This window comes from Lontra canadensis, unplaced genomic scaffold, assembly GCF_010015895.1.
Source record: "Lontra canadensis isolate GAN:19392208 unplaced genomic scaffold, GSC_riverotter_1.0 scaffold28, whole genome shotgun sequence".
Lineage (NCBI taxonomy): Eukaryota > Metazoa > Chordata > Mammalia > Carnivora > Mustelidae > Lontra > Lontra canadensis.
Window position 1 is genome coordinate 5,310,295 of NW_022631022.1, and position 25,787 is coordinate 5,336,081.

At 36.6% G+C, this 25,787-nt stretch overlaps 1 protein-coding gene across 4 annotated transcripts in view; it reads right to left on the reverse strand.

Moving 5' to 3' along the window:
• Nucleotides 1-25,787, reverse strand: part of USP3 (ubiquitin specific peptidase 3) — a 103,441-nt gene that overhangs the window by 64,921 nt on the left and 12,733 nt on the right. For 2 of the 4 annotated variants that reach the window (XM_032864766.1, XM_032864767.1), the window contains exons 2-3: nucleotides 6,572-6,632; nucleotides 2,532-2,663 (exon numbers count right to left, since the gene is read on the reverse strand). In XM_032864766.1, the coding sequence (XP_032720657.1) occupies nucleotides 2,532-2,663; nucleotides 6,572-6,632 (193 nt within the window). Of the gene's footprint in view, nucleotides 1-2,531; nucleotides 2,664-5,158; nucleotides 5,224-6,571; nucleotides 6,633-7,569; nucleotides 7,699-25,787 lie in introns of those variants that run through there. The other 2 variants (XM_032864768.1, XM_032864769.1) reach the window with 2 other exon arrangements.

Consider the following 25,787-nt stretch of genomic DNA (forward strand, 5'->3'; position numbering starts at 1 on the left):
AAGATAGGATAGGGCAGGGACTCTTGGAAAGGGGAAAAAAGGATAAACTATAAGCCTCAGAGCATGTTTCAACCTCTTTAGGGCAGAGAGCATGTGGAAAAGGAGCTTTAACAATACCTGAAGTCAAAAGATTTTGACAACAAGCATAACAATAATCAAATAGGTCAAAACTAATGCACCAATATTTTACCTCTGAAGCAAATCACTGAGTCTAACCATAAGAAACTTACGTGCAAGGAAACTTGATAAACTGAATGAAGTGAAATTACTGAAGCATACTAAAAACAACACACACACATTCATACAGAAAGAAGAAATCCTTTTTCTTTTTTTTTTTAATCATGCTGAGGTGTGAGGAAAATGTTAATTTAGACTACACCTTTATTAGTTTGCAATTATCATAGATTTCTTTTAAGGCATCAGTGTAAAGCTACATGGTGATTTCCTGGGCATTATGTTCTTAAACCTACATATGACACAGTAATGTGACCAGCTGCAGTTCCCTTCCTGCATTTCAGAAGCTCTGCGTGTCCAAACATTTGCCCCTCTATATAACTTCACACAAAAGACGCAATTGCCCAAGAAGCCTCCACCATGGTATGTATTCCCCAAAGTTCAAGATCTGCCATTTAATTACAATTCAGCCATGAAACCTCATCTACTTTAGCATATTATACCAACATAAAACAAATCAAATTCCAATCCTAGTTAATAAAGGTACTCCTACAAAATGCAAAAAGTATATTCTTATAAATGAAGAACTGAAGTATGTAACCTATATTTTTAAAGAGACCTATTCTACTCCATTAAGATAATTTTTAAAATTTCCTAAAAGAGTTACTATTTCCTCATAATCTTACCAATTGGAAGAAAACCCAAATGCAAACTTGTTATAGCACACAGAGATTTAACTGTATTTCCAAACTTCCCCATTTAGCATTTCATGCAAACTGCTAACTGAAAATCAAGAAGAATGAATGTTTTCAACGTCTGGTACATACAGGTTGACATGACTTACAACAATGATTGTGAATTATACCTAAAGAATGATCTTAAATTCTGCTCTCTAAAAGTTAAGTCTTAAAGAAACATATGGTTCTGTCAGTTAGGTAGCTCTGTCATTCTAGTATGTAAGTTTCCGAAGGGAAAGAGGGAAAAAGTAATGAGAACACTTTAACAGCCTGGTTAATGCTTACCTTTCATAGGAAGTAGCATTTTACAAGAGGAAATGACAGCAAACTGAGCACTAGCCCATGTGTGAAAATCTTGGGAAGATTTTCATTTTTATTGAAATTGTTATCTACCTCTAGCTTCTCTCTCTTCCAGGTCTGGACATCTCTCACTGAAAGAGTAGTGGTTTGAATGACTAAACCTTAAGGTATTTCATTCAATAGCCACAAAGTAATAATGTTAAACTTGCAAAAATTTTAAAGATAGGAAGGCGCTTTCTTCCTTTTGATGGACATTTTTCTACAATACAACAATCAACTAAGAATGATGTAGAAAAGATTAGCATAAAACTCCAGTAGAGTGTAAATCAAAAGTGATATTTAGATTTTAAATCCCCATTCCTGTCCCGTAATGCTTTCATGTGACATTTAAGGGCTGGATGGCCAAAAAGGATCTCCAAAGGGATCTTTCAAATGACTTTTTTTCCCTTCAATGTCAAAAACCTTTTTAATTGAGAGTAAACTCTTTAAAGCAAGTAAAGAATTATCTGTCATAATTTAATAGTCAAGGAAAAAATTTGCTTCACACTGAAGTTAAAACTGCAAGAAACACTGACCATCTAAGCATAGCAAATGAATATGAATTATTTAACATTACTGTAACCTAAATAACCTAGTTCTAAGTAGTCACAAAAATCAATACTTATTTCATTGTCATTTATACAAAACAGACATATATATCACAAAGAGAGAACAGGGCCTCTAATCTCCTTTTAAAGGATGTGGTACTTTAAATTAAAAAAAAAAAAAAAAAGCCTGAAAGGCTACACTGAAATTCTTAACATTTATCTACAGAGGAGAACAGAATGGATCTGTGCTGGGAGAAGGGAGATTGTCAAAACAGTTTTTTAAACCAAGAAGTTACATTTTCAAGATTATATAACAAATTGTTAACTGGACAGTAAAAACATGGGCTTAGGTTTTTGTTTTGTTTTGAACACGAGTGTTTATCTTATTATTCTTCAATTAAAAACAAAATAAGAAAAAGGAAAATAATTATAAAGAACCACAAAGAAATACTTTTCATTGTCCTGAAGCTTATCAGGATGAACAGGGAACAGAGGGGTGGGAAAGAGGCGGCCCAGAAGTTGAAGGGAACAATGCCCAGTAAAATCTGAATGAATAAGGACAGGCTTTCCTGATGGCTCCAATGCCCTATGCATCCTAACAAAACTAAAAGGAGGTAATGGCAGTAGCAAAAGGTTTAGAGATTGATGGGGGAGGGGAAAGAGTGAGGAAAATGCAAAAACAGTTGCACACACTGAGTAAGGAATATCATCTCCAGAAAATATTAATACTTACCAGTATGTACTGTAGCTACTGCAATCCATACATACTGTATGCTGAGGTTTATCTTGCTTTTCTGATTTCTTATGATTAGTTAAGGGTACTTGTGCATCTTCATAATGTTTTTTTGCATGGCCATTCACATACCTTACAAAAACCAAATAAAATTTTAATCTACATATTGCTTTGGAAGTTAAAATAGCAGATGATAATAAAATTAGAATGAGAAAGAATTCCTCTTTATAAGAGCATTCAGTCCTATAAAGAGCATTCAATTAGTTAGTGATTAAGTGGAGTGCTTAAAATATGCTTTTTTGCAATCAAACATGACAGTCGACTTTTAATTATACAGAAGATTAGGGCCAGGCAAGGAAAGGCTCATCTATGCAAATCAGTTTCAATATCACAGATATTATCACTTATCAACCCCTTTGCTGATAGCTTTTTTCCTTTTTTTTAAGATTTTCTCAGACTGCTAACCAACTCAGGTTATTCTCAAAGGCAAGATTTGAAAACTAAATCACGCACAGACTGCACTTGGGCTACTGCTTAATATAAAAGGAGAAAGTCAGATAAGGAAACAGGCATAATCTTCTCTTTCTCATCAATATAGCTTCAGATATTTTATCCAACTGCCTAAATAATTATCTCCACTCATATGGAAACACATTTGTTTAGAAACATACAAAGTACAAATCATCTTAAGCTTATATAAACCACTTCTTTACATGGACAAAGATAATCAAAGGTTGACTCTATTCATAACAATTTTCTAACACTTTCCAACTAGACTTAATAAATCAGTACATTACAGGAAGCAGAAGGAAACTGAAATAATGCACAGGGGACACACCCAAGTTCCTCTAAACCTCCACTTAATTACTGTACGATGTTGTAACTGGCCAGTACTGTGAAGACCCTTACAAAACAGAACTTCCCAGTTCCTAGAAAGTAGAAAATTTACAGAAGGCAAAACCTTATTGAAAAGTCAGTCAAAACAAATGTTGGTCAAATGGTACCAAAATAAACATAGAGAGTTAAAGTAAAGTTTTGTTATGAGGCACCTTAATTATATCAGGAGCAACACTCACCTTGGGGAAAGCAGAACATCTGGGGTAAACAGGGAGGACAAACTTCAGGCCCAGCCTCTGCCCTAGGAAAGCTGGAAGCATGAGAGGCACTACTAACCTCAACTTAGATTTTGATCATATTTTTTCCCCATTTTATTCACTATAGTAAACATAACCAAAAACCATGTGTATATGGATCCTCTGTCCACAAAAGTAAACTAAAATCCATTTTAAAATAAAATAATGGTTAAGAGTATAAGCCCAAAAATTACACTGCCTGGGTTCAAAAGTAGCTTTGCACTTACATTTTCTCATCTGTAAGATGGAGATAATAGTACTTAGACTTCATGAGTTCTTAGCTGATTAAATTAAGAAATTCATGGATCTGAATGCATAAATGAATGAATGGATGTTGGTAATTACTTTATTCATGTATTCCTTTATATGCTTAATTACTATTTATTCAGAATTTGAACAATATAATTGTTTAGGAAGTGGTCATATTAAGCACATGTAGGTCAAGAAACACCCAAAACATAATTAAAAAGGTAAATAAACTCCAAGGCATTGTGTAGGTTCCATATCTAATCAGCTCAATTTCCTATGCTTATATAATTTATACTGTGCCATGAGAAACAAAAGTAGTAATTATAAGGAGCACTTTCAAAATCAAAGAAAAAGCAATACTAAACAATATAATCATAAGGCATCACTACTCTTAGGTCTTCAAAAACTGATCATCTGTACATAGTACATAGAGTTCATTTAATCACCACACTGTAGTCTCTAAATATATTAGATGTTTATTGTAAGCATTGCATAAAAGCAAGAAGTATATTACTGCTGATATTAATATTATATTATTGCTAATAATTAATATTATATTACTGCAATGTTTTGGCTAATATTCAAATACACCACTCAGAAGTTACCAATTATGTATAAACTGGATAAATATTTCCCTCATCTAATTTTAGATTTTAACTGAACAATTTGGTCTAAAAAGGAAAAGCATCAATATATATGCCACAGATTTCTAACCACAATCACAAGAATTTGAGAAATAAATGGGATGATGTTGTGAAGGTCAACGGAATATACAACCCAAATATGCTACTGATAAATTGAAGGAATATTCAGTTTAAGACTTTCTGCAGGAAACTGGTCTACAATTACTGAAAAATCAGAATCCCTGGCAATCAACACCCAGGATCACAGGAAAAAAGAAAATTAACCAATCAGCTATGTAAAAAGAAGATCCAAATACAAGCTACTCTCACTGTTTAATCTACTTAATCATATTTCTCTGAAACTATGCTGAATTTCTAAACTTAAGACTGCTTACAATTGGTAACAGACTACCTGCAGAGTCTAGAAATTTTTCAATTTATTTTTCCAAAACCTACTTAGAGAACTATTTGTCCCTTGCTATTAAGAACATTAACCTCTCCAATTTTTGAGAGTCTGTAAGGTCTTTTTGTTAACATATGACCTTCAAGATTTAGGTCGTAGAGCACTATGAGACAACTGGAGAACAGAACTATATAAATTTTATTGCATTATAATTCTCACCTCTCAAAATCTAGGAGAGGAATCTGTCTCTTCAAATGCAGAATTTAAGTGCTTCTACTTGTCTTCTTTTTAAAAAAAAAAAAAAGTTATCTGTACAAAGTATTTTCAGGTTCCCCAAATCCTAGAGATTTCAAAACCACAACAGCCACAATTAAGATATACAGTTAACATTTTACAAAGGTACTTTTAAGTGTACATGGAAAAAAAAAATACTCAATTCCATGACTCAAAATGTGAAAAATCAAAAGTTAACTGAACATAGATGCTTTATTCATGCAATGAGGGTTTAAAAATAATGGGGAAATAGTCCTAACAAATACAATGTAGATTTCAGCGTGTGTGACAGTTTGATTTCCTATTCTCTTGCTGCTAAGCTATTAACTTCTAAGTAAATTCAAAGTGGATTTTCTAAGTTAAAAGAGCAATAGAAATAAATGTGCTGTCAAGCTAAAAGAATGCAAAGGTTGAGGGGCTCCTGGGTGGCTCAGTCGTTAAGCAGCTGCCTTCAGCTCAGGTCATGATCCCAGGGTCCTGGGATGGAGCCCTGCATTGGGCTCCCTGCTCAGTGGGAAGCCTGCTTCTCCCTCTCCCACTCCTCCTCCTTGTGTTCCCTCTCTCCCTGTCTCTCTCTCTGTCAAATAAATAAACAAAATCTTTTAAAAAAGAAAAAAGAATACAAAAAAAGATGAGTTTGAAGAAAAAAGTTACTAAAGTATTTATGTAACATCATTTTGAAGCCAAGAAAGGGGAGGAAATGCTCAGGCTTGAACAAGATTTAGGGGGTAGGAGATGTTAAGTCCCTGAAAACAAAAATGTCTTAGTGAACAATGAAACATTTGGTACATTTTAGACAGCAATTAATAACTCTATAACGAGATCATTTTCAAGGGAATTCCTAGATCTATAAACATTCTGTTGTTTTGTTTTCAGAAGAATGATGTGATATCTGGAATTTGATTCAGAAATCAGTACAGTGTAGGTAATAGTGAAACAAGTTTGGCAATGTATTGATCACTGTTGAAGCTGGGTGATGAAAATCATGGGGTTCAATTATATTATCTCTATACTTTTGTATATACTTAAATTTACCCTATTAAAAAGTTTAACAAACAACCATAATGTAAACTTTTATTTAAAGAATTCAAAGTTTCCTCATTTCATCTTTTCAAATATTACTAGATTATCTGATCATCAAAATTAATTCTTCTGAGTACCAATAAAAAGGTTTTTCCCCCTAGATTTTTCTCTGTTGTAACACTGAGCAAACAGACTATGGGGAAAGGGAAGACTTTCAGAGAATTACATACAATAATTAAGCAATGGTGCTAATAAATCCAAGTCACTAAAACTTTGACATAAAGCTTAAAGGCAAATTGAAAAAAGCAAGTAGGGTAGTGAAGTAATGTCACCTACCTTCCACAGTGGACACTTGAACAAGTCAAACAGACCCAGGGGCTTTTGTTGGAGCGGCACACTAATAAAAAGAAAAATACACAATATACCAATTGTATCGTGTTACTTCCCAGTTTCTACCCTAATCTGTAATATCATATCCTGTGATTAAGTTATAAATTCCACAGCTGCTTAGGTGTACTGAAATCACGAATCCCTGCTTTGTGAGTGCATTTACACAGAAAGGCTGCCTAATTAAAGTTATATTAAAAGAACTGAAATGCATTTCCACAACGGCTGCTCATTTTAATTGTTGACTCAACTCAAATACTTCAACCACAAGTTAAACACATATACACTTTTTTCTTTTATTACTTATTTCTTTTTGCCATGGTCTCCAACAAGCTAATGACAGTCTATTTTCTCTTAAACACATTTTTTAAGTCTAATTTTTTAATTAGATTATATACTACTATAAATGACAACTCTTTCAGTTTACTTAATGAGAGGCATAACCTAAAGATACAATTAGGAAGACTAAATCCAGTTCTTCCCAAATTTATGTCTTGCTTGCATGAAATACAATTCTAATTTTGACAACTGCATTTAATTCTTGCTGAGGATATAACCAAGACATTAATTATTTTAGTTTTAGTATTACAGGGATGAGGCAGGTAAGAAAGGAATGAAAACTTTAAAAATATTGATTATAATTCTGCTTGCAGTTTACTCATTCAACCTAAAAAAAAAAAAAGCCCAATAAATGTAGGAATGATTTTCAAAAGGGAAGGGACATAAAAATCACCTGAAAAGCTATTTCAAAACGGGTATGTTCTACTCAGGCAAGATATCTACATTGGGATCGGGACAGAGGACAAAGAACATATGTATTTTGGGAAAAGTAGCTTCCCCAGTGACTACCTAATACAACCCCCTAAGAACCACAAGTCCACATATGAGGGGTATGGGAGAGGCACCACAACACAACCATAAATTCAGGAGTATAATAAATTCACTACCTGGCATGTATTATGTGCTCAATAAACATTTATTGAAATTTCAAATTTCCTAGTTTCCTAGTTTAAGACACCAAGCTCTTCCAAGTTCTGGTCCCTACTATACTGCTCTTGCCTTACAGGCCTTTCTCCCTGTAAGAAAAATTAACCAAAACTGGAAATAAGGTTCATCAAGAACTCTAAGCCCTTTTAATGTATAATGTATAATGAAACATTGTTTAATAGGTCCTCCCAAATATATTTAATTATAGATTGAGCTGCTGCTTACTTTTGATTAGGAGCCAAATTCTATGAAGTTAATAGGTTTTTTTTTACAGATTTTTATTTGGTAGAGATAATATCTCTCCAGCACCCTCCAAAGGTAATTGTTTTACCACCCAGTAGGACATTAACCAATTTCATATTGAGTTTATTTATTTCAATATTCTTTCTTCAATTCCTGCACTCACTCAATTCCTCAAATGCTTTTAGAATCAGCTTTACCATCCTGCTGGTATTCTCATTAATGAGTTAAATAAATCTCTGACATACGTTCATTCTGTATTTGTCTGGGAGGGAAGAGGTGGGCAAGGAAGACTAGGAAAGCACAATAATACACAGCCCAAGGGATGCTGCCTGTCTGGCCAGTGAAGGGCCCTATTTTTTTTTTTAATATTTTATTTATTTATTTTGACAGAGGGGTCACAAGTAGGCAGAGAGGCAGGCAGAGAGAGAGAGAGGGAAGCAGGCTCTCTGCCGAGCAGAGAGCCCAATGTGGGGCTCGATCCCAGGACTCTGGGATCATGACCCGAGCCGAAGGCAGAGGCTTTAACCCACTGAGCCACCCAGGCACCCCCCTAACTATTTTTGAATACGAAAATTGCATGGTAAAATTCCTTTCTGGCAAGCAAGGGTCCTACCTGCCCTTAGTGCATTCACACATTTACATTAACTGCCAGAGTCATCCTGAAGGCATTTGAGTTTTTTACTCAATTGGGTCCAATTTTATTATATTTGCATGTAAGCTACATGACTGAAAGGCCAAGAATACCTTCCAAACTGCTAACAACAATTATTATAGGCAGGTACAAGAAAAGACCATATGTGAGAGGAGACTGCTGGCTTTTTATTTGTACACCCCTGTGGTATTTGACTTATACTAACAAGAATGTGATTTTTTTACAAAGGAGCACAGGGGAAGGGAGGGAAAAATAAAACAAGACAAAATCACAGAGGGAGACAAAACATAGGAGACTCTTAGTCATAGGAAACAAACTAAAGATTGCAGGTGGGGGACATTAAGGAGTACATGTGATTAATGAGAACTGGGTATTATAAAAGATTATGAATCACTGACATCTACCTCTGAAACCAGTAATACATTATATGTTAATTAATTGAATTAATGAATTGAATTAAAAGTTTTAAATATAATGTTTTATAGTTTAAAAATAAAGTTCCATAAAGTATATTTTAAAAAATAAATTAAAACACAGTTTACTTGAAATAGGTGTTCACGGTTTGAGATAATTTGGAGGACTGAAAAACTAAGAATATTATTGTTTTGTTCCTCCAACAAATCTTTTTTTCTCTTAGTAAATACTAAGAAATGCCATAACTCAATCTGGAAAAAAAAAAAAAGCTGTTGAAGTTTAATATTAATCTGAAATAAAAAATTATGTTACAATAGTAAGTTTAGGTTCAAGTTTTTAACTATCTAGAGTTTGTTTTCATTTTAATTATGGAAGATATTTTTCCTCCTTTAAATGAGAAAAAGAAAATCTAGAGCAAAATCACTACTACTTTGGTGTGTTTTCTACCAAGTGTTCCTTTATTCCCCCTTATAGTTGGAAAAATACAACACATACCACATACAATCTCATGATCTAATTTCTCCACTGTCAATATATTATTTTTTAAAAGATTTTATTTACTTATTTATTTGAAATAGAGGAAAAGAGAGAGCAAGCACTAGTGGGGGGCAGAGAAAGAGGGAAGAGAATCTTCACTGAGCAGAGAGCCCAATGCAGCTAGATGCTAAGCTCAATCCCACGATCCCAAGATCATGACCTGAGCTGAAGGCAGATGTTTAATCAACTGAGCCACCTAGGAGTCCCTCCACTGTCCGTATATTAAATGCATTTCTGCATGTTATTGAATTTAGAACAGTGTACTCTATATTTAGTCTTATAATATCTCAATTACCTCAAAAAATTTGATTAATTTTTAATTTCTCAATTTCAAATTTTAAAATGGCACCATGAGGCTGAGGGGAGAAAAAATTGGGGAATAACGGCTTGATAGGTACAGAGTTTATTTTGGGATGATGAAAGTGTCTTACAACTAGACAGAGGTGGTTGTAGATGTACTAAATGCCACTGAACTGTCCACTTGAAAATGGTTAATTTTATGTTTTGTATTGTACTTTAATAAAAAAAAGTAGTTAAATGAACAGGTACTTTAGACAGGCATGAGGAAAGATAGTAAAAGGGAAAAAGTACTGACTTTTAAAAACATGTAAACAAGTGACTGCGCTTTTTAGTAAATCTCAAAAGTTCCCTTTCTGAGTTAAGAAACTGGACTTCTTCTATCATGAATATTTATAATAAGAAAGTTAAAAATATGTGATAGGACAGTTGGTCTTGACTATTTAAATTATAGTACTTTCTGAGAGCTTAATACTTTTAACACCAGAAAGACATGTGAAAGCTAAAAAGCTACAAAGAATAGGGTATGAGGAGGCATTCTGAAGCCACTTAATTGCACTGCATTGGGGAATATTCACCTTATTCAAATTAAGAGCCTTTCATGTACTCAAAACAATATAAAATAGGAAGAAAAATATTGGCTTTATTCAATTGTTGTTAATATTCAATTATTGTTAAGAACAGAACAGGGCAGGGTGCCTGGGTGGCTCAGTGGGTTAAGCCTCTGCCTTCAGCTCAGGTCATGATCTCAGGGTCCTGGGATTGAGCCCCACATTGGACTCTCTGCTCAGCGGGGAGCCTGTTTCCCCCTCTCTCTCTGCCTGCCTCTCTGCCTACTTGTGATCCCTCTCTGTCAAATAAATAAATAAAATCTTAAAGAAAAAAAAAGAACAGAACAGGACATAACATGAATAAAAGAATATCATAAATAATCTTAAAATTATTCATTTTATCACCTAAGGGGCACTCTCTTATAAAAGGTAGCCTCAATTTATAGGAAGATGAGTTTCAAAGGTTTATCTGTAGGATGAACATATTTCCCATGGAAACAGCATTAGAGGTTTCCAGGCTCTGCTATAAAACTCTATGTGAACTGTAACGTAACTAACTAAAATGTATAGCTGACCCTGGAACAATGGAGGGGTTAGGAGTCCCAACCCCCGCAGAGTTAAAAATCCACATATAACTTCTGACTCCCCAAAAACTCAACTACTAATAGCCTGTTGTTGACCAGAAGATTTACTGATAACATAAACAGTCCATTAATACATATTTTGTATGTTATATGTATTAGATACCATATTCTTAGAATACCGTAAGCTAGAGAAAAGAATGTATTAGGAAAATCCTAAGGAAAAGAAAATACATTTACAGTATTGCACTATATTAATTGAAAAAAATCCACATATAAGTAGACCCATATAGTTCAAACCTGTATTGATTAAGGGTCAACTGTGTATATATATTTTTTAAAAACCACACATGGTCAATAAAAATGTTTTTAAGCTTTCCAGTAAAATATAAAAATATTAAGCTGAAGGGTTTTTGGTTTTTTTTTAATGTTAAATGTTAGAACTTGACAGAAAGAATTACAAGGATGGGAACTTAGAGAAGTTCAAAAAGATAAGTCTAGGGGCACCAGGGTGTCTCAGTCATTAACCGTCTGCCTTCAGCTCAGGTCATGATCCCAGGGTCCTAGGATCGAGCCCTGCATTGGGCTTCCTGCTCAGTGGGAAGCCTGCTTCTCCTTCTCCCACTCCCCCTGCTTGTGTTCCTTCTCTCTCTCTCTCTCTCTCTCTGTCAAATAAATAAATAAAATCTTTAAAGAAAAAAAGGTAAGTCTAAGAACTTATTAGGGCTCTTTTTATTAGAACTAATCACACTTCAAGGTGATGTCACAGCAAAAAAGCTGGGCAGTGTATTTCTCATACTGTTACACTTGGCCACAACAGGATCACTGGATCTCATAAACGGAGTTTTACCTTTTACTTAGAATATGCTGTCAAAGTTATTCTTTTTTCCAGCAATCTCTCCCATTTGCTTGGATTTTCCAACCACAAACTCAGTGTCCCTTTTCTAAGCTCAGGCATCTCAGCCCAGAATTTGGTACTAACTAGGCTCCTTCTACTCTCCTCCTTCGCTATGGCCTTAGAACCCTCCTCTAGCCCTCTTCTCACCTCAGCCACAAGGTCTGCAATTTGGCAAGAGGGCCTTTTTGGAGGAAGAGGAGAGTCTTGATCCTCTCCTGAACTAGAGCCACCTTTGAGAAGGCAGAGACTGTAACACATATGCTGGGCATGGGAGAGAGATGGAAGAGCACCAGCCTCTAAATCATGCTAATGCCATGAATTCCTCCTAAAGTCCCCAAAGCTTTAACTCGCCTAGAAACCAGGAAGTGAGAATTGACAGGGCACAGAGGTAGAGGGAAGGGATCCAAATGATCTACAGACCAAGTGGTTTTATTCCTTACTATTTTTGTAAAATGTTCCTTTATCAAGAGATAAGAAAGACTGCAAACTAGGGAATTTGTGCGTACCAGGGCCTATTTACACACAGATGTTTTCATGTTGCGTTCAGAAGACAAAGAGTTCATGGGAGAAAACAGTATCTGCACTTTCCACATAACCACTAGTCTTCAATCCCCTTATTATTCATTACATAGAACTTAACAATATAGAGTACATTTGATATTTAAAGCCTATTAACATCTCTCCTGGAATTCTTTTTTTAATAAATTAATTTATTTTTGAGAGGAAGAGAAGGAGAAAACATGTGCAAGCAGGGAGAGGAGCAGAGGGAGAGGAAGAGAGAGAGAGAGAATCTCAAGCAGACTCCAGAGTCCCATTAGAGGCTTGATCTCATGACCCTGAGATCATGATCTCAAAAACCAAAAGTTGGACTCTCAACTGACTGAGCCACCCAGGCGCCTCTCTCTTGGAATTACAAAGTTTTGTTTCTTACAAAACATCAAGCACCAATGCTTATGACACAACTTAGTGCCTCTACACACAAAATAGTTCAAGCATACAGCACTGACACAGAAGCCACTTAGAGTGCATCCATTATTCAATTGTTGCTTCAACTGGTAGTGAGAGGCTCTTTATCTTCTTAAGAATTCAGAAAGGTGAGGATCTGATGACCAAGATTCTAGTCCTGGCTCTACCACTACTAGCTATAGAACTGAGAACATCACTTCTCTTCTGGGTCTATTTCTTCATTGTAATATGAAGACTAGGCAATAAGCATATCCCCTCTAATCATACAATCAGTCAAAGAACATAAGGGATAAAATAAATGAAACAATAATGTCATCCTCCCCTACAAACGTCTTCCAACTCCACCCTCCACTTAAAGGCTTAACAGAAGGATTAATTGCTAATGTAGTGTAATTTTCTAAACCAATGGGTTTCAGCTTTTTTTCCCCTGCCTTGGACCACTTGAGAGACAAACACATTCCCACCACACTGCCCATCAGTAGCAGCAACTCATCACAGCTGTGGGGATGGGAAGTGTGTGGAATCACTGAACAAACATGCTGCTGTGACAGTAAAATTCAGAACACCACTCCCTCAACACACACAAAATTTTTAAAGCTCAACACTCTAAAACTATTACCAAGCCATACGAAAACATCAGTAATATAGTTTTTTTGTTTTTGTTTTTGTTTTTTTAAAGCAAGCTCATGGGGCATCTGGGTGGCTCAGTTGGTTAAGCATCTGCCTTCAGCTCAGGTCATGATCCAAGGGTCCTGTGATGGAGCCCCGCATCGGGCTGTCTGCTCAGTGGGAAGCCTGCTTCTCCCTATCCCACTCCCTCTGCTTGTGTTCCCCATCTTGCTGTGTTTCTCTCTGTCAAATAAATAAATAAAATCTTAAAAAAAAAAAAAGGCAAGTTCACTTTTATCTAGTTAATATTCATCCAAGACATATTATGTGCCAGGCACTATGGCAACCACTTCAAGAATATTACTTCATTTAATCCTCTAAAATCCAGTAAGGAATACACTATTCTTTGGCCTGTTTTACAGATAAAGAAACTGAAGCAGAGATAAGTTATGTAACTTGCTAAGTTAGTAAGTGACAGAACTAGAAACCAAACCCTGTTTGAAGGCATGGACTCTATAAAGCAGTAAGTCCAGAAGGTTTTCATTTTTGTTTTAAAAAGATTTTATACTATGTGTTTCTGTGTGTATATTATATGCCTCTATATAAAATTTTTTAAAAGTCTGGAAGGATACAATGGTAACTGTTGGTGATTATGTAAAAGGAAGGGGATGAGGGATTGGAGCCACAAGGACCTACTTTCCACTACGGTGATTTTTTTCAGAAAACATTCCTTCTTTTATAATAAAAATTTAAATGGCTTATATTTAAAGATACTCGTATTGTAAAGTTGTCTTAATGAAACAGACTTATTCTAAATTATTAACCACGAGTGGTAAGTTAAACCAAAATCCAAGATTATTGTAACTCTATGGGTTTGTAAAAATACAATCAGTGAAAACAAAATTTTTGCAGCTCTTTTTCAAAACGCACACACACACACACAGACACACACACTACACAAAAGCATCAATAGCAAAAGTGTTATTCCTCTTAAAACTAGAGAATAGGGCAGTATTATCATAAAAATTCTATGAATATTCCAGTAAACATAAGTAGAATTATATTCTAGAACTAACCCAACTAACCCTCCAACTGAGATATTTTTAGAAATTTAAGAGCAAGGCATATAATCTTCTTTATATCATAAATATTATTTGAACCATATGCTCACAAGCCTATTCCATGCTAAAAGTCCTGAAGTCTCTCCTATCTTCAACTTGAATCTTCTGAAATTACTGGGGAAAGAAGTAGGTAAAGTCAGATAAAGAGAGAGCAGGAACTGGGCCATAATATAGTCCAGAAAAGAAGAAATCCAGCTATCTTAAGCAACTGCCAAAGGTGCCAGAGCAGTCTGAATGGAACCAAACTCATTGTCTGTCGCTCCCCATCCTCCAGTGCTGATCATTCTGGGAATGGGCACTGGGTTCCCAGGGAACAGGGAAATAGGACAGTTCTCTTAAAAAGCAACAGGAGGTGCTCAGGGCCAAAGGAGTGAGCCAATGCAGACTTTGGGAGACTAAGCAGAGGTCCAAATACTGGAGGAGGAGGAGACAAAGCATGAGCACCAAATGCAAAGAGGACAGAAGTGGCAGGTTGGGACTCAAGGCCAGGATCACAGAACCAAGAGTTTAGGGACAAGGCAGGAAAAGCAATGATGAAGCAACGCTTATCTTGGTCATCTTTCCACTTTGCCCATTAAAACCTTTCCCACCTTCCTCCTTCTGGCAGCTCTTTCCTGCCTCACTTCCATTCTTACTCAAGATTTAGTAATCCAGGGGTGCCTGCATGGCTCAGTGGGTTAAGCCTCTGCCTTCGGCTCAGGTCATGGTCTCAGGGTTCTGGGATGGAGCCCCCCCCATTGGGCTCTCTGCTCAGCAGGAAGCCTGCTTTCCCCTCTCCCTTTGCCTGCCTCTCTGCCTACTTGCGATCTCGCTCTTTCAAATAAATAAAATCTTAAAAAAAAAAAAAAAGACTTAGCAATCCATAAATGTCTTTCTGAATCATTAAATAAGTAAATTGTTTTCTGGTAAAAAAATTCAATATTTCTCAAATCATTCTCTCCTTTCTGTTTAACAGCCCTGTAACAGATTAAAGATAGCCACAAAGTTTTTGACACTACTCCCATCAAGAAGTAGATCTGTGTCCTCATTCTTTGAATTTGGCAGGCTATGTAACTGCCCTGACCAAATGAGTAAGACAGAAGTGACTCCGTATTCATTTGCAGGACTAGGCCTTAAGAATTTGGCAGCTTCCTTTTGCTATCACTTGGAATGCTTACTCTTGGAAATGCTAGCCGCTATCTAAGGAGTCTGATCACCCAACATACCGTGAGAAACCCAAACCACATGGGGAGACCTTGGAGAATATGACACCATGGCGTGGGAGGACTGGGAAAGGGAGAGCATAGAAGCAGCAGACCTGTGAGTTAATAAGCCATCTTGGTAGAAGACACTCCAGCCCCAGGTACTCCAGCAGATGCAACACCAGCCAAGTTCTTCCTGAAGTATGATCCCCAAAATCAGAAGCAAAGTAAAATGGTTGTTTTAAGCTACTAAGATATGGGAAAGTTTGTTATACAGCAGTAGATAATCAGAAGACCACTTATAGAAAGAAGGGTATCAGTGACATAGCATCCATCATTCACACCTGCCAAACTCACTGAAATGACTAACACTCCTGTTTAACAGAAGTGAGGATGGAAGCCTCCAAGAGGTTCCAACCATAAGAATCAAAACTATACAAGGGCTAGACTATGCCCTCTGCAACAGAAGTAGTAAGAAAGCAAAAGACATGGTGGCCTATCATAACTAAGCTGCCATCATCTTTGGGACTGGCTCTTTCTGTATCCTTCCAATATTTTTTTTTCCTTCTAATATTTTAATAACTCATATCCAGATGTACTGTCACTACTATAAGGCAACCTAATTCTTTCTTTAGCACTCCTAATGTTGCCCTGTATTATAAAAACCTTCAAAATCTCAAAAAAACCACTATTCCCATAGCAACCCCAAATTCTGAATAAAGATCCTTAAGAAAGTGTCATTGGCACCTGCAAGAATTCCTTTTCTCTCCTTTAAAGCTACCAAGCCTAGCCTTCACTCCTTTTCCCTCTCTGGATTATGTTCTTTAATAAGCATTCTGGGAAACCTCAGATTTTACTAAAGTTTCGATTTGAAAAACTGAACAGTTATGAATTGAGAACATCCTACTTCATTTCTGTTTCCAATTCTGTCTTTGCTCTGAGTTCTGACATATTCCTGAGCCAGCCTGACTTGATCCCTGTCTCACACAGCAATGTCTGATCCCAGGCCTCTGTAGTTGGAATCAAGAGCCCACATGCTAATAACCAGAATCCCAAGATTTCCAAGGAAGTGCTCACATTTTTCTCTTAAAGTTCTCATGAAACTGTTGCACTGCCAGCCCAGAAAGAGGAGGAAAGGGAAGGACACAATGACCAGAATTCTACTCTAGATCATCTGGGTTGAACTAGGCAGAGGCCTTAATCACCTACCCTTGACTCTTGCCTAAAGAAATCTTCCTTCTCTTTTTTTTTTTTTTTTTTTAAGATTTTACTTACTTCTTTGACAGAGAGACTGTGAGAAAGAGGGACACAAGCAGGGGAAGTGGAAGAGGGAGAACCAGACCTCCTGCTGAGCAGAGAGCCCAATGCAGGGATCTATCCCAGGACCCCAGGATCATGACCTGAGCCAAAGGCAGATGCTTAATGACTGAGCGACCCAGGCGCCCCAAGAAATCTTCCTTCTTTAACATAAAAATGTACCAAATGACTAGGTTACCCTCATAAGAATGTAACTGTTACTCTACAGACTCAAAATAAACATGTTAGAGGTCATGTGATATAATGAAGCAAGCATGGGCTTCAGGACCAACGATTTTAAATTTACCTTCTAGCTCTACCAGTTTTTTCTTTTTTCAAAGATTTTATTTATTTGACAGAGAGAGAGAGAGAGATCAGGCAGAGAGGCAGGCAGAGAGAAAGGAGGAAGCAAGGTCTCCGCTGAGCAGAAAGCCCGATGCGGGGCTCAATCCCAGGACGCTGAGACCATGACCTGAGCCGAAGGCAGAGGCTTAACCCACTGAGCCACCCAGGCGCCTCATAGCTCTACCAGTTTTATTCTATGACCTACAGGAGCTGGTTCCAGAGCCAGCTTCCTCATCTGTATTACAGGGCAAATACCACCTCTACCTCACATGGCTGTGTTAATGATTCCATGAGACAAAAGATATAAAGTGCACAGCAAAGGGCCTAACAAACAGAAAGCACCAGTGATGGTCAGTTCCTTTCCATTAAAAACACATTAGAAAGAATAAAATGGTTGGCAGGGGTCAATTCTGGTCGCTGCAATTATAACTAACAGTTAACATATGGCCACATATACCATGACTACTAATTCTCAAAATTTTTTCTCTTAGTTTACACCCACTAAAAGGAACTTCAGCTAACAATTCCTTTGCCTAGAAGAATTTCATATACATAAGTCACATTAAAGTTAAAACTCTCAGAAACTCCTCCTATATCTGACCTAAAATTAAATTATATTCAAAACATCAAATGAATCAGATAAAATACTCAATCCTGATAAGCTTATTTCAAAATTGACTGAACTACTAAACCACCTTAATGTCAGAATCATTAAACTTTATACACCTAATGTAAAATAAATATATTTAGAAAGCAAACACAGTTCAGGTGTACATTCTGAGAAATGTGCAAAAAGGTTTAGACAACTTAGTAAGATGCTACTCAGATAAAATATTTAAGTACAGAGGCAACTTAAGTGTCAAAATCATACTGAAAAATACTGAACTCAGAGGTATTCAGAACAGAGATTGAATCCTGATTCACCAATCTAATCAAGCAAAACATACCTTGAGTAAACCAACACCCAATACAATGTGCTAGACCAAAGTCATTTAAAAATATTTTTTAACTTTGAAGTATAGCTGACACACAATTAGTTTTGTGTCTTGTTACATTAGCTTTAAGGTATAACAACAGTGACTGGACAACTCTATACCTTATGCTATGCTCACAAGTGTAGCTACCATCTGCCATCGTACAATACTGTTAAAACACCACTGTGTATTCCCTATGCTGTACCTTTCATTCCCATGACTTAAACATTCCATAACTAGAACCTGTACCTCCCACTCCTGCTCACCCATTTTGCCTGTCTCTCCACCCCTCCCCTCTGGCAACCACCTGTCTGTTCTCTGTTTATAGGTCTGTTTCTGCTTTGTTTTTTAGATTCCATATGAGTGAAATCATATGGTATTTGTCTTTCTCTGATTTATTTCACTTAGCATTATACCCTCTAGGTCCATCATGTTGTTGCAAATGCCAAGATCTCATTCTTTTTTATGGTTGAGTGATATTCCAGTGTGTGTGTGTGTCCCACTTTTTTTTTTTTTTTTTTTTGAGAGAGAGAGAGAAGCAGACTCCCTGCTGAGCAGGAAGCCTGGTGTGGGGCTCGATCTCAGGACCCTGAGATTATGACCTGAGCCGAAGGCAGGTGCTTAACTGATTGAGCCAACTTGGCACCCCTCTCCCACATCTTCTTTATCCATTCATCTGTCAATCAACACTTGAGTTCCTTCCTTATCTTGGCTATTATAAATAACACTACAATAAACATAAGGAGGCATATATCTTTTCTGAATTGGAGTTTTCATTTTCTTCAGGTAAACAAAATATTTAAAAATTTCTAATTCTTGTTTTAGCAAAGAAGAAAAAAGGAATGATTTCAAATCATACCAGAGTAAATATATGGTAATCAGCTTATTTTTATTAACCAGTAGCTCGAAATTCAATTCCTCTTTATCCACCTTACTACCAGATTCTCTTTAAGAAGCAATGTCCTTGGCTCTTAGCCTACTTTTTCAACCTTTTCCATGTCAGGACATGCACAGAAAATGATAACATCTGTATGGCACACACAAATTCAAAAGGCTTCCCAGGACCATAAGGAGGATCCCCTTGGAGGCTACGGCCACCCTTGGGCTGAGGGAATCCTTATCTTAATATATGTATAATTCATTCATGGTCCCTCTGATGAGAAGTTGTGCTAGCCAATCTTTTACATGGTTATCTACCAATGTAGGAGGAGGTCTCCCTTCTGCCGTGATGCCCACTTATTAGAACAATAGACTGGAAGTTCTCAACCACCTGAGAGAGCCAGCAGCATTTCCTGGGAATCCGATTTACCATTCCTCTGAAGATCTCAAGCTTATAATATTGACTAATGCTCTAAGATCTATCAGAGAAAACAGACGCCCATATCCCCATTTCTACCCTGTGTATAACTGTCTTGTCCTACTGCAGTTCTGTAACTGCAGGGAGCAGCCAGTCAGCAGCACAACATGAAGGAACCTGACATGAGTTAAATTAAAAGAGATGTCCCAGAAAACAGTTCAGTCTGAGTACTCAGATGGTAAAACAGCACTGATTAGTATATATAAGGAGCAATCAGTTGCTTAAAATGAAAATAGACCCAGAACATATCTTATTAGCTACTATGTACTGACTAAAAATGCTTTCAAGGCCACTTCTAGCTCTCTGATTTCAAGGTTTCCAGACAGAAAAATAATTACATTAAAGTATTTCCCTTCAAAAGCCTTAAGTACATTTCTCAGACCACAGCAGATGGGAAGACAGGAGCAGGCAGGCAAATAGGTTGAAGTATTATTATAAAAACACTTAAACATTATTGCTCATACAACTAAGAAGTTAAAACTTTCAATCTTCCCTGTAGATACTCCTAATACAAAAATACATTTGTACAAGGCTATTAGTTGCAGCATTATTTGTAAAATACTGGAAACAACCTAAAATAAAGGATCCAAAACATAGGAGAATGGTTGAATTCACTGTGACACATTCACAAATGGAGTGCTATGAAGCTATTAAAAAATAAGGAAAATTTATACAAACATAGAGTGATATACAGGATACACTGATAAATGAGAGAGGCAAAGTCCAAAAATATATATGTAGTCTGTTACCTTTTTAGAGAGAAAGATAAGAACACAGGAAGAATGAATCAGAATAATTGTCTATAAGAGTGGGTGGCAGTGAGTGAAAGTATTGGGTAGTAAACTTCTCAGTATAGTTTTAGCTTCTGGAACTATGCTAATGTTTTAAGCACTCAAAAAAGGAAAACAAGAATCATTAAGGAAGAGGTGGAAAAAAATCCAAAATGGAAATCAAACACAAATGAACCCAACTATATGCCAAATAAATAAGTGTATTAAAAGATGGAGGGAAAGTAACTCAAATGACTTTTGAACATAATACTTTACATATTGTCAGTACATAGACAAAAAGAACCATAAACAAATACTGAACTCTAGTTCAAGGGGGTTTCCTTTACAATGGTATGGGTTAGCAGTTCTGGAATTACTTTCTCTGATTATGGCACAGAGCAAATGAGTACATATGCTGAGGATAATGGGACCCAGATTTTCAATGTTGGAGAAGAGCATTACAAATAATAAAAGGGGCAAGACCAGACCTGTGGTGCTGAATTGGAATTATAAATATTAATATGAACTCTCTCTTTCTCTCTCTCTCTCTCACACTCACACACACACTCACACACACACACACACACACACGTGTATTTATTTATATTTCTTAGCTCTTATCTGCTAAGAGATCTTAATTTGCAAACATTATTCCCCACTAAACAGAATAAGGGATACTTGGAAAAATGGCTGTTCCAAGGCTGGGGTAGGCTGAGTACAAGATGAGCCTGGAGTATCTTGTGTCCAAAAGAAAGAGCTCAAAGAACAATAGGGACATGTCCAAATTCCAGCTTAGGTCACTCCCACCAGCCAAAGCTATGATAATTTGAGCCTCAAAATAATAATGATATCAAAGAAAAAAATAAATATCTGTGGGTCTATACTAATACCATAAATGAATAAACAAATAAGTGGGATAAATATATATATTATATATTTATATAAGATATATATTTCTAAATATATTTAGAAAAAATGCAAGTTAAAAGTTCAACATCTTAAAAAAAAATTCAACTTCTTGCAACTATCCTCGTAATAAGTGATTCAGTCAAGAATCATCAATGGATGTTAAGTTATTGGGTGAAAGCCTGGTGAGGAACAGGATATACACACAAAATCTCAAAGTACCTCTCACAAGATACTTACTAACAGCAAAGGGAAAAATAGTAGCTTTACAGTGGAATAACCTTGCAAATATTACCTTAATATTTGAAGTTAACACCACCAAAAACGAGACACACCAACCTCATAAACCTCTTGATATGATGCCCTGAGAAGACACATTACTTTTGTAGTATTCCTACCAAAAAAAAAGTTCATGACCTGAATCAAATCATGAGGAAACATCAGAAGAACTCAAAATGAAGTATGTTTTATAAAAATAATTGGCCTGTATTCTTTTAAAAATACCACAATCTCGGGGGCATCTGGGTGGCTCAGTTGGTTTAAAGTGGGACTCTTGATTTCAGCTTAGGTCACGATCTCAGGGTCCTAGGATGGAGCCGGAGGAAGGGCTCTGCAGGGAGTCTGCTTCCCTCCCCCTCCCTCTGCCCCTCCTCCAGTTCATGTGTGTGCCTGTTCTCTCTCTCAAATAAATTCTAAAAAAAATTTTAAAAATGAATTTAAGAATACCATGATGTGAAAGATAAAAACCAAGGAACTCTTCCAGATTAAAGAAGTCTAAACCATTATGACAACAAAATGAAATGCATGATCCTGGATTAGATCTGGTGGAGGAGGTAGGCAGCTGTAACACAAAGGGGAAACTGCTATAAAGGAAATATATAAAGGACACTATTGGGACAACTGGAGAAATCTGAATATGGAACACGCATTAGATAATACTACTCTATCAGTATTAAATGTCTGACTTTGATCAATATCCTATGTTTACTGAAAAGAAACCCCTTGTTCTTGGGGGAAAAAAACAAGTATTTATGGAAAAGGAGTATTTTACCTGCAAATTACTCAGGAAGAAAATACATAAAGTGAGGATGTGTACATAAATGATAACAAAAATGGGGCAAAATATTAACAATTGGTCAATCTAGGTAAAGACTCTTAACTATAGAGAACAAACTGATGTTGACAAGAGGGGAGGTTGGTGGGGGGATGGGGTAAATAAGTGATGGGGATTAAGGAATGTGCTTGTGATGAACACCAGTTGTTGTACAGAAGTGATGAATCACTAAATTCTACACCTGAAACAAGTATTACACTGAATGTTAACTAACTGGAATTTAAATAAAAACTTGGGGAAAAGAAGAGTAGATGGGAGTTCTTTGTACTGTTCTTAGCAATGGTTCTTTAAGTACGGAATTGTATCAAAATAAAAATTTGAGATTAAAAAAGTTTTATTCTTTATTTCTAATTAAGAACTTTTTTAAAAAACCAAAACACAAGGGAAAAGTTTAAATTATCAATGTGTAGAGGCAAATAGTTTTATGAACCCAGCATTAACTCCACTAAATTGATGGATAATGAACTAATACAGTAAAAATATTACAACATATTAATTACAGTAGTCCAGTAGTCCAAATGACCTTACAACTGCATTTCTTTTACATATCCAAAGTCTGGCTTGTGATTTGGCTTCCTAAACAGATTCAAACCTTCTGGTTTACCTACTCTTTCTGCTGACTCTGATAAAAGCAACACTATTTTGCTCTGTGCATAAGAGAAGGTAAATCTGAGTTTGATCTTTTACTCAAATAGAGTAATGCAAAATTTCAGTTTTAATGATTTAACTATCTGAATGTAACTAATTAGAACCATTTTTTATAGGACAAAGCGTCTTGCCCTAAAACTGATATAAAATATTTCATTTAAAAATAGACACTAAGGGGGTACCTGGGTGGCTCAGTGGGTTAAAGCCTCTGCCTTCGGCTCAGGTCATGATCCCAGGGTCCTGGGATCGAGCCCTGCATCAGGCTCTCTGCTCAGCAGGGAGCCTGCTTCCTCCTCTCTCTCTGCCTGCCTCTGCCTACTTGTGATCTCTGTCTGTCAAATAAATAAATCTTAAAAAAAAAAAACAAAAAACAGACACTAAGGGGCGCCTCGGTGGCTCAGTCAGTTCAGCACTGACTTTTGATTAATGGCTTAGGTAGTGATCTCAAAGCAGTGGGATCGAGCCCCAGGTCAGGCTTGGGGCTGGGTGTGGAGCCTGCTTGAGATTGATTCTGTCTCCCCATTTCCTTCTGCCCCTCCCCCGACTCAATCCCCCCCTCCCATATTCTCTCTCTCAAAAAAAAAGAGACATTAAATAAAACATGGCAAACCAACTTCTCTCTTATCTCTTCTTCTAACATCCATGAAAATGACAACAAAGGAATTAAACAGATACAAGGATAAAGAGAACATGTGAGGCAATCAAAGCACACGAGATTTCAACATGTTTTTGGAAGCCAGGAAGACGTTAAAGGAGCAGTAATAATCTTGGTAGTGCAAAGGAGGTTAACAACCTAACTGCAAGCAGAGAAGAATGCAGGTGGGAAGTGACTCTGGGCTTAGGGACACTGGGCAGAGCAGACAGCAAGGGGAAGGACAGGATTGAAAACAATGGATCTAAGGGCTATAAGGAACAACTGAATCATGGAACTTCCTATACCCTGATGTCAGAACATCAGTGGCCAGGTGTACAGCCCCTAGAGGGAAGACTGAAAAACTCAACAGAGCTAAAGAAGTTCTCATACAGACATCTTCAGTGTTACCTCCAGTGAAGAAGACCTGTTCTCCCATCTCACAGTGAAGCCCACGGACAGAGCTTTTTAGTGCCTCACTCATATGAAGACAGACAAAGATAAAACAAATCCTTGAAAAAAATCTCTAGTATGAGAGAATAATTTTAAGATTTCATTTATTTATTTGAAAGAGAGAGAGAGAGAGAGAGAGAGCACAAGCAGGATGAGGGCAGAGGGAGAAGGCGGTTCCCCATTGAGCAGAGAATTGATGACCAGGACTACTCAATCCCAGAACTCCAGGATCATGACCTGAGCCAAAGGCAGACACTTAACCAAGTAAGCCACCCAGGAGCCTGGAGAGAATCATTTTAAAAAGAAAAAGAGGAAGGGGCACCTGGCTGGCTCAGTTGGCAGAATATGGGACTCTTGATCTCGGGGTCATTGAGTTTGAGCCCCACATTGGGTGTAGACACTGAAAACAAAATGAAACAAAAGAAAAAGAGGAATCCAGAGGAAGTAGAAACAATGCAGGGAGCACAGAAAAACTTTAAAACAAACTGTAAAACCCTGGAGTGATAGGAAAAAATACTGCAAAACAATAGCAATGAGATATAGGAAGAAGCAATGATCAGAAAAATAAGTAAAAGTTCTTGAAAATTAAACATATGATTAAATATCCAAATTCAATAGAAGGCATGAGGCGGAAAAAAAAAATCAAGGAAATATCTCAGAACTAGAACCAAAAGGCAAAGAAATAAAAAGAGAAGAAAATTGCAAGTTCTACCTAGGACACCTAACATTCAATTAACAGGAGTTCCAAAAAGAAAAAAGAACAAATTAAGAGATGTAGTATGGAAAGGTAAGTGTGCTATCAAACATAGAGACTGAAAGGCCCCTTGAGTACCCATCACAACAGAAGAAAAACTACACATGCCAACACACATCACTTTGAGATTTCAGAAAACTAAGGGTAAGAAGAAAATCCTAAAAGCTTCCAAGAGAAAGAATAAAAGGATATATATGAAGGCACAGTAATCAGAATGGCATCAGGTTTCTCAACAGCGATACTGGAAGCCTAAAAACAAAGGAACAACACTTTCATATCTCTAAGAGAAAAATCTTGTCTAATATTCTATAGTTGTCAAGCAATCAAGTACAAAATTAGAATAAAAGTGTCAAACTTGCATGGGGTCAAAAATCTGCCTCCTATTAGAAGGGAGTGGGATGACGTACTACAGCAAAACAGGCTAATAAATCAACAAAGAAAAAGACATGAGATCCAAGAAATGAGAGATCTAATACAAGAGAACAGCAAGGGAATCAGAGGATAAAAACTGTCCAATAGGCCTAGAGAACGATTAGTTCAAACTGGAGGAAGAGGAGTCTGCAAACTGGAGGAAGAGGAGGTGTTGGGGGGAAAAACAGCACTAAGAGATTGTCTATACACTTAAGTGCTTGGAAAATAATATTCACAGACATACAACAGATTTATAAGTATATTTAGGAGCAAATATGTAGAAGGTAAACTTTTTTAAAAAGGCAATTATTGGGGCACCTGACTGGCTCAGTTAGTAAAGCATGCGACTCTGGACATCTAGGGTTGTGAGTTTGAGCTCCACACTGAATGCAGAGATTACTCGAAAATAAGATCTTTAAAAAAATTAAAAATAAAAAGGCAATTATTAACCAAGAAAAAATAAAATTCA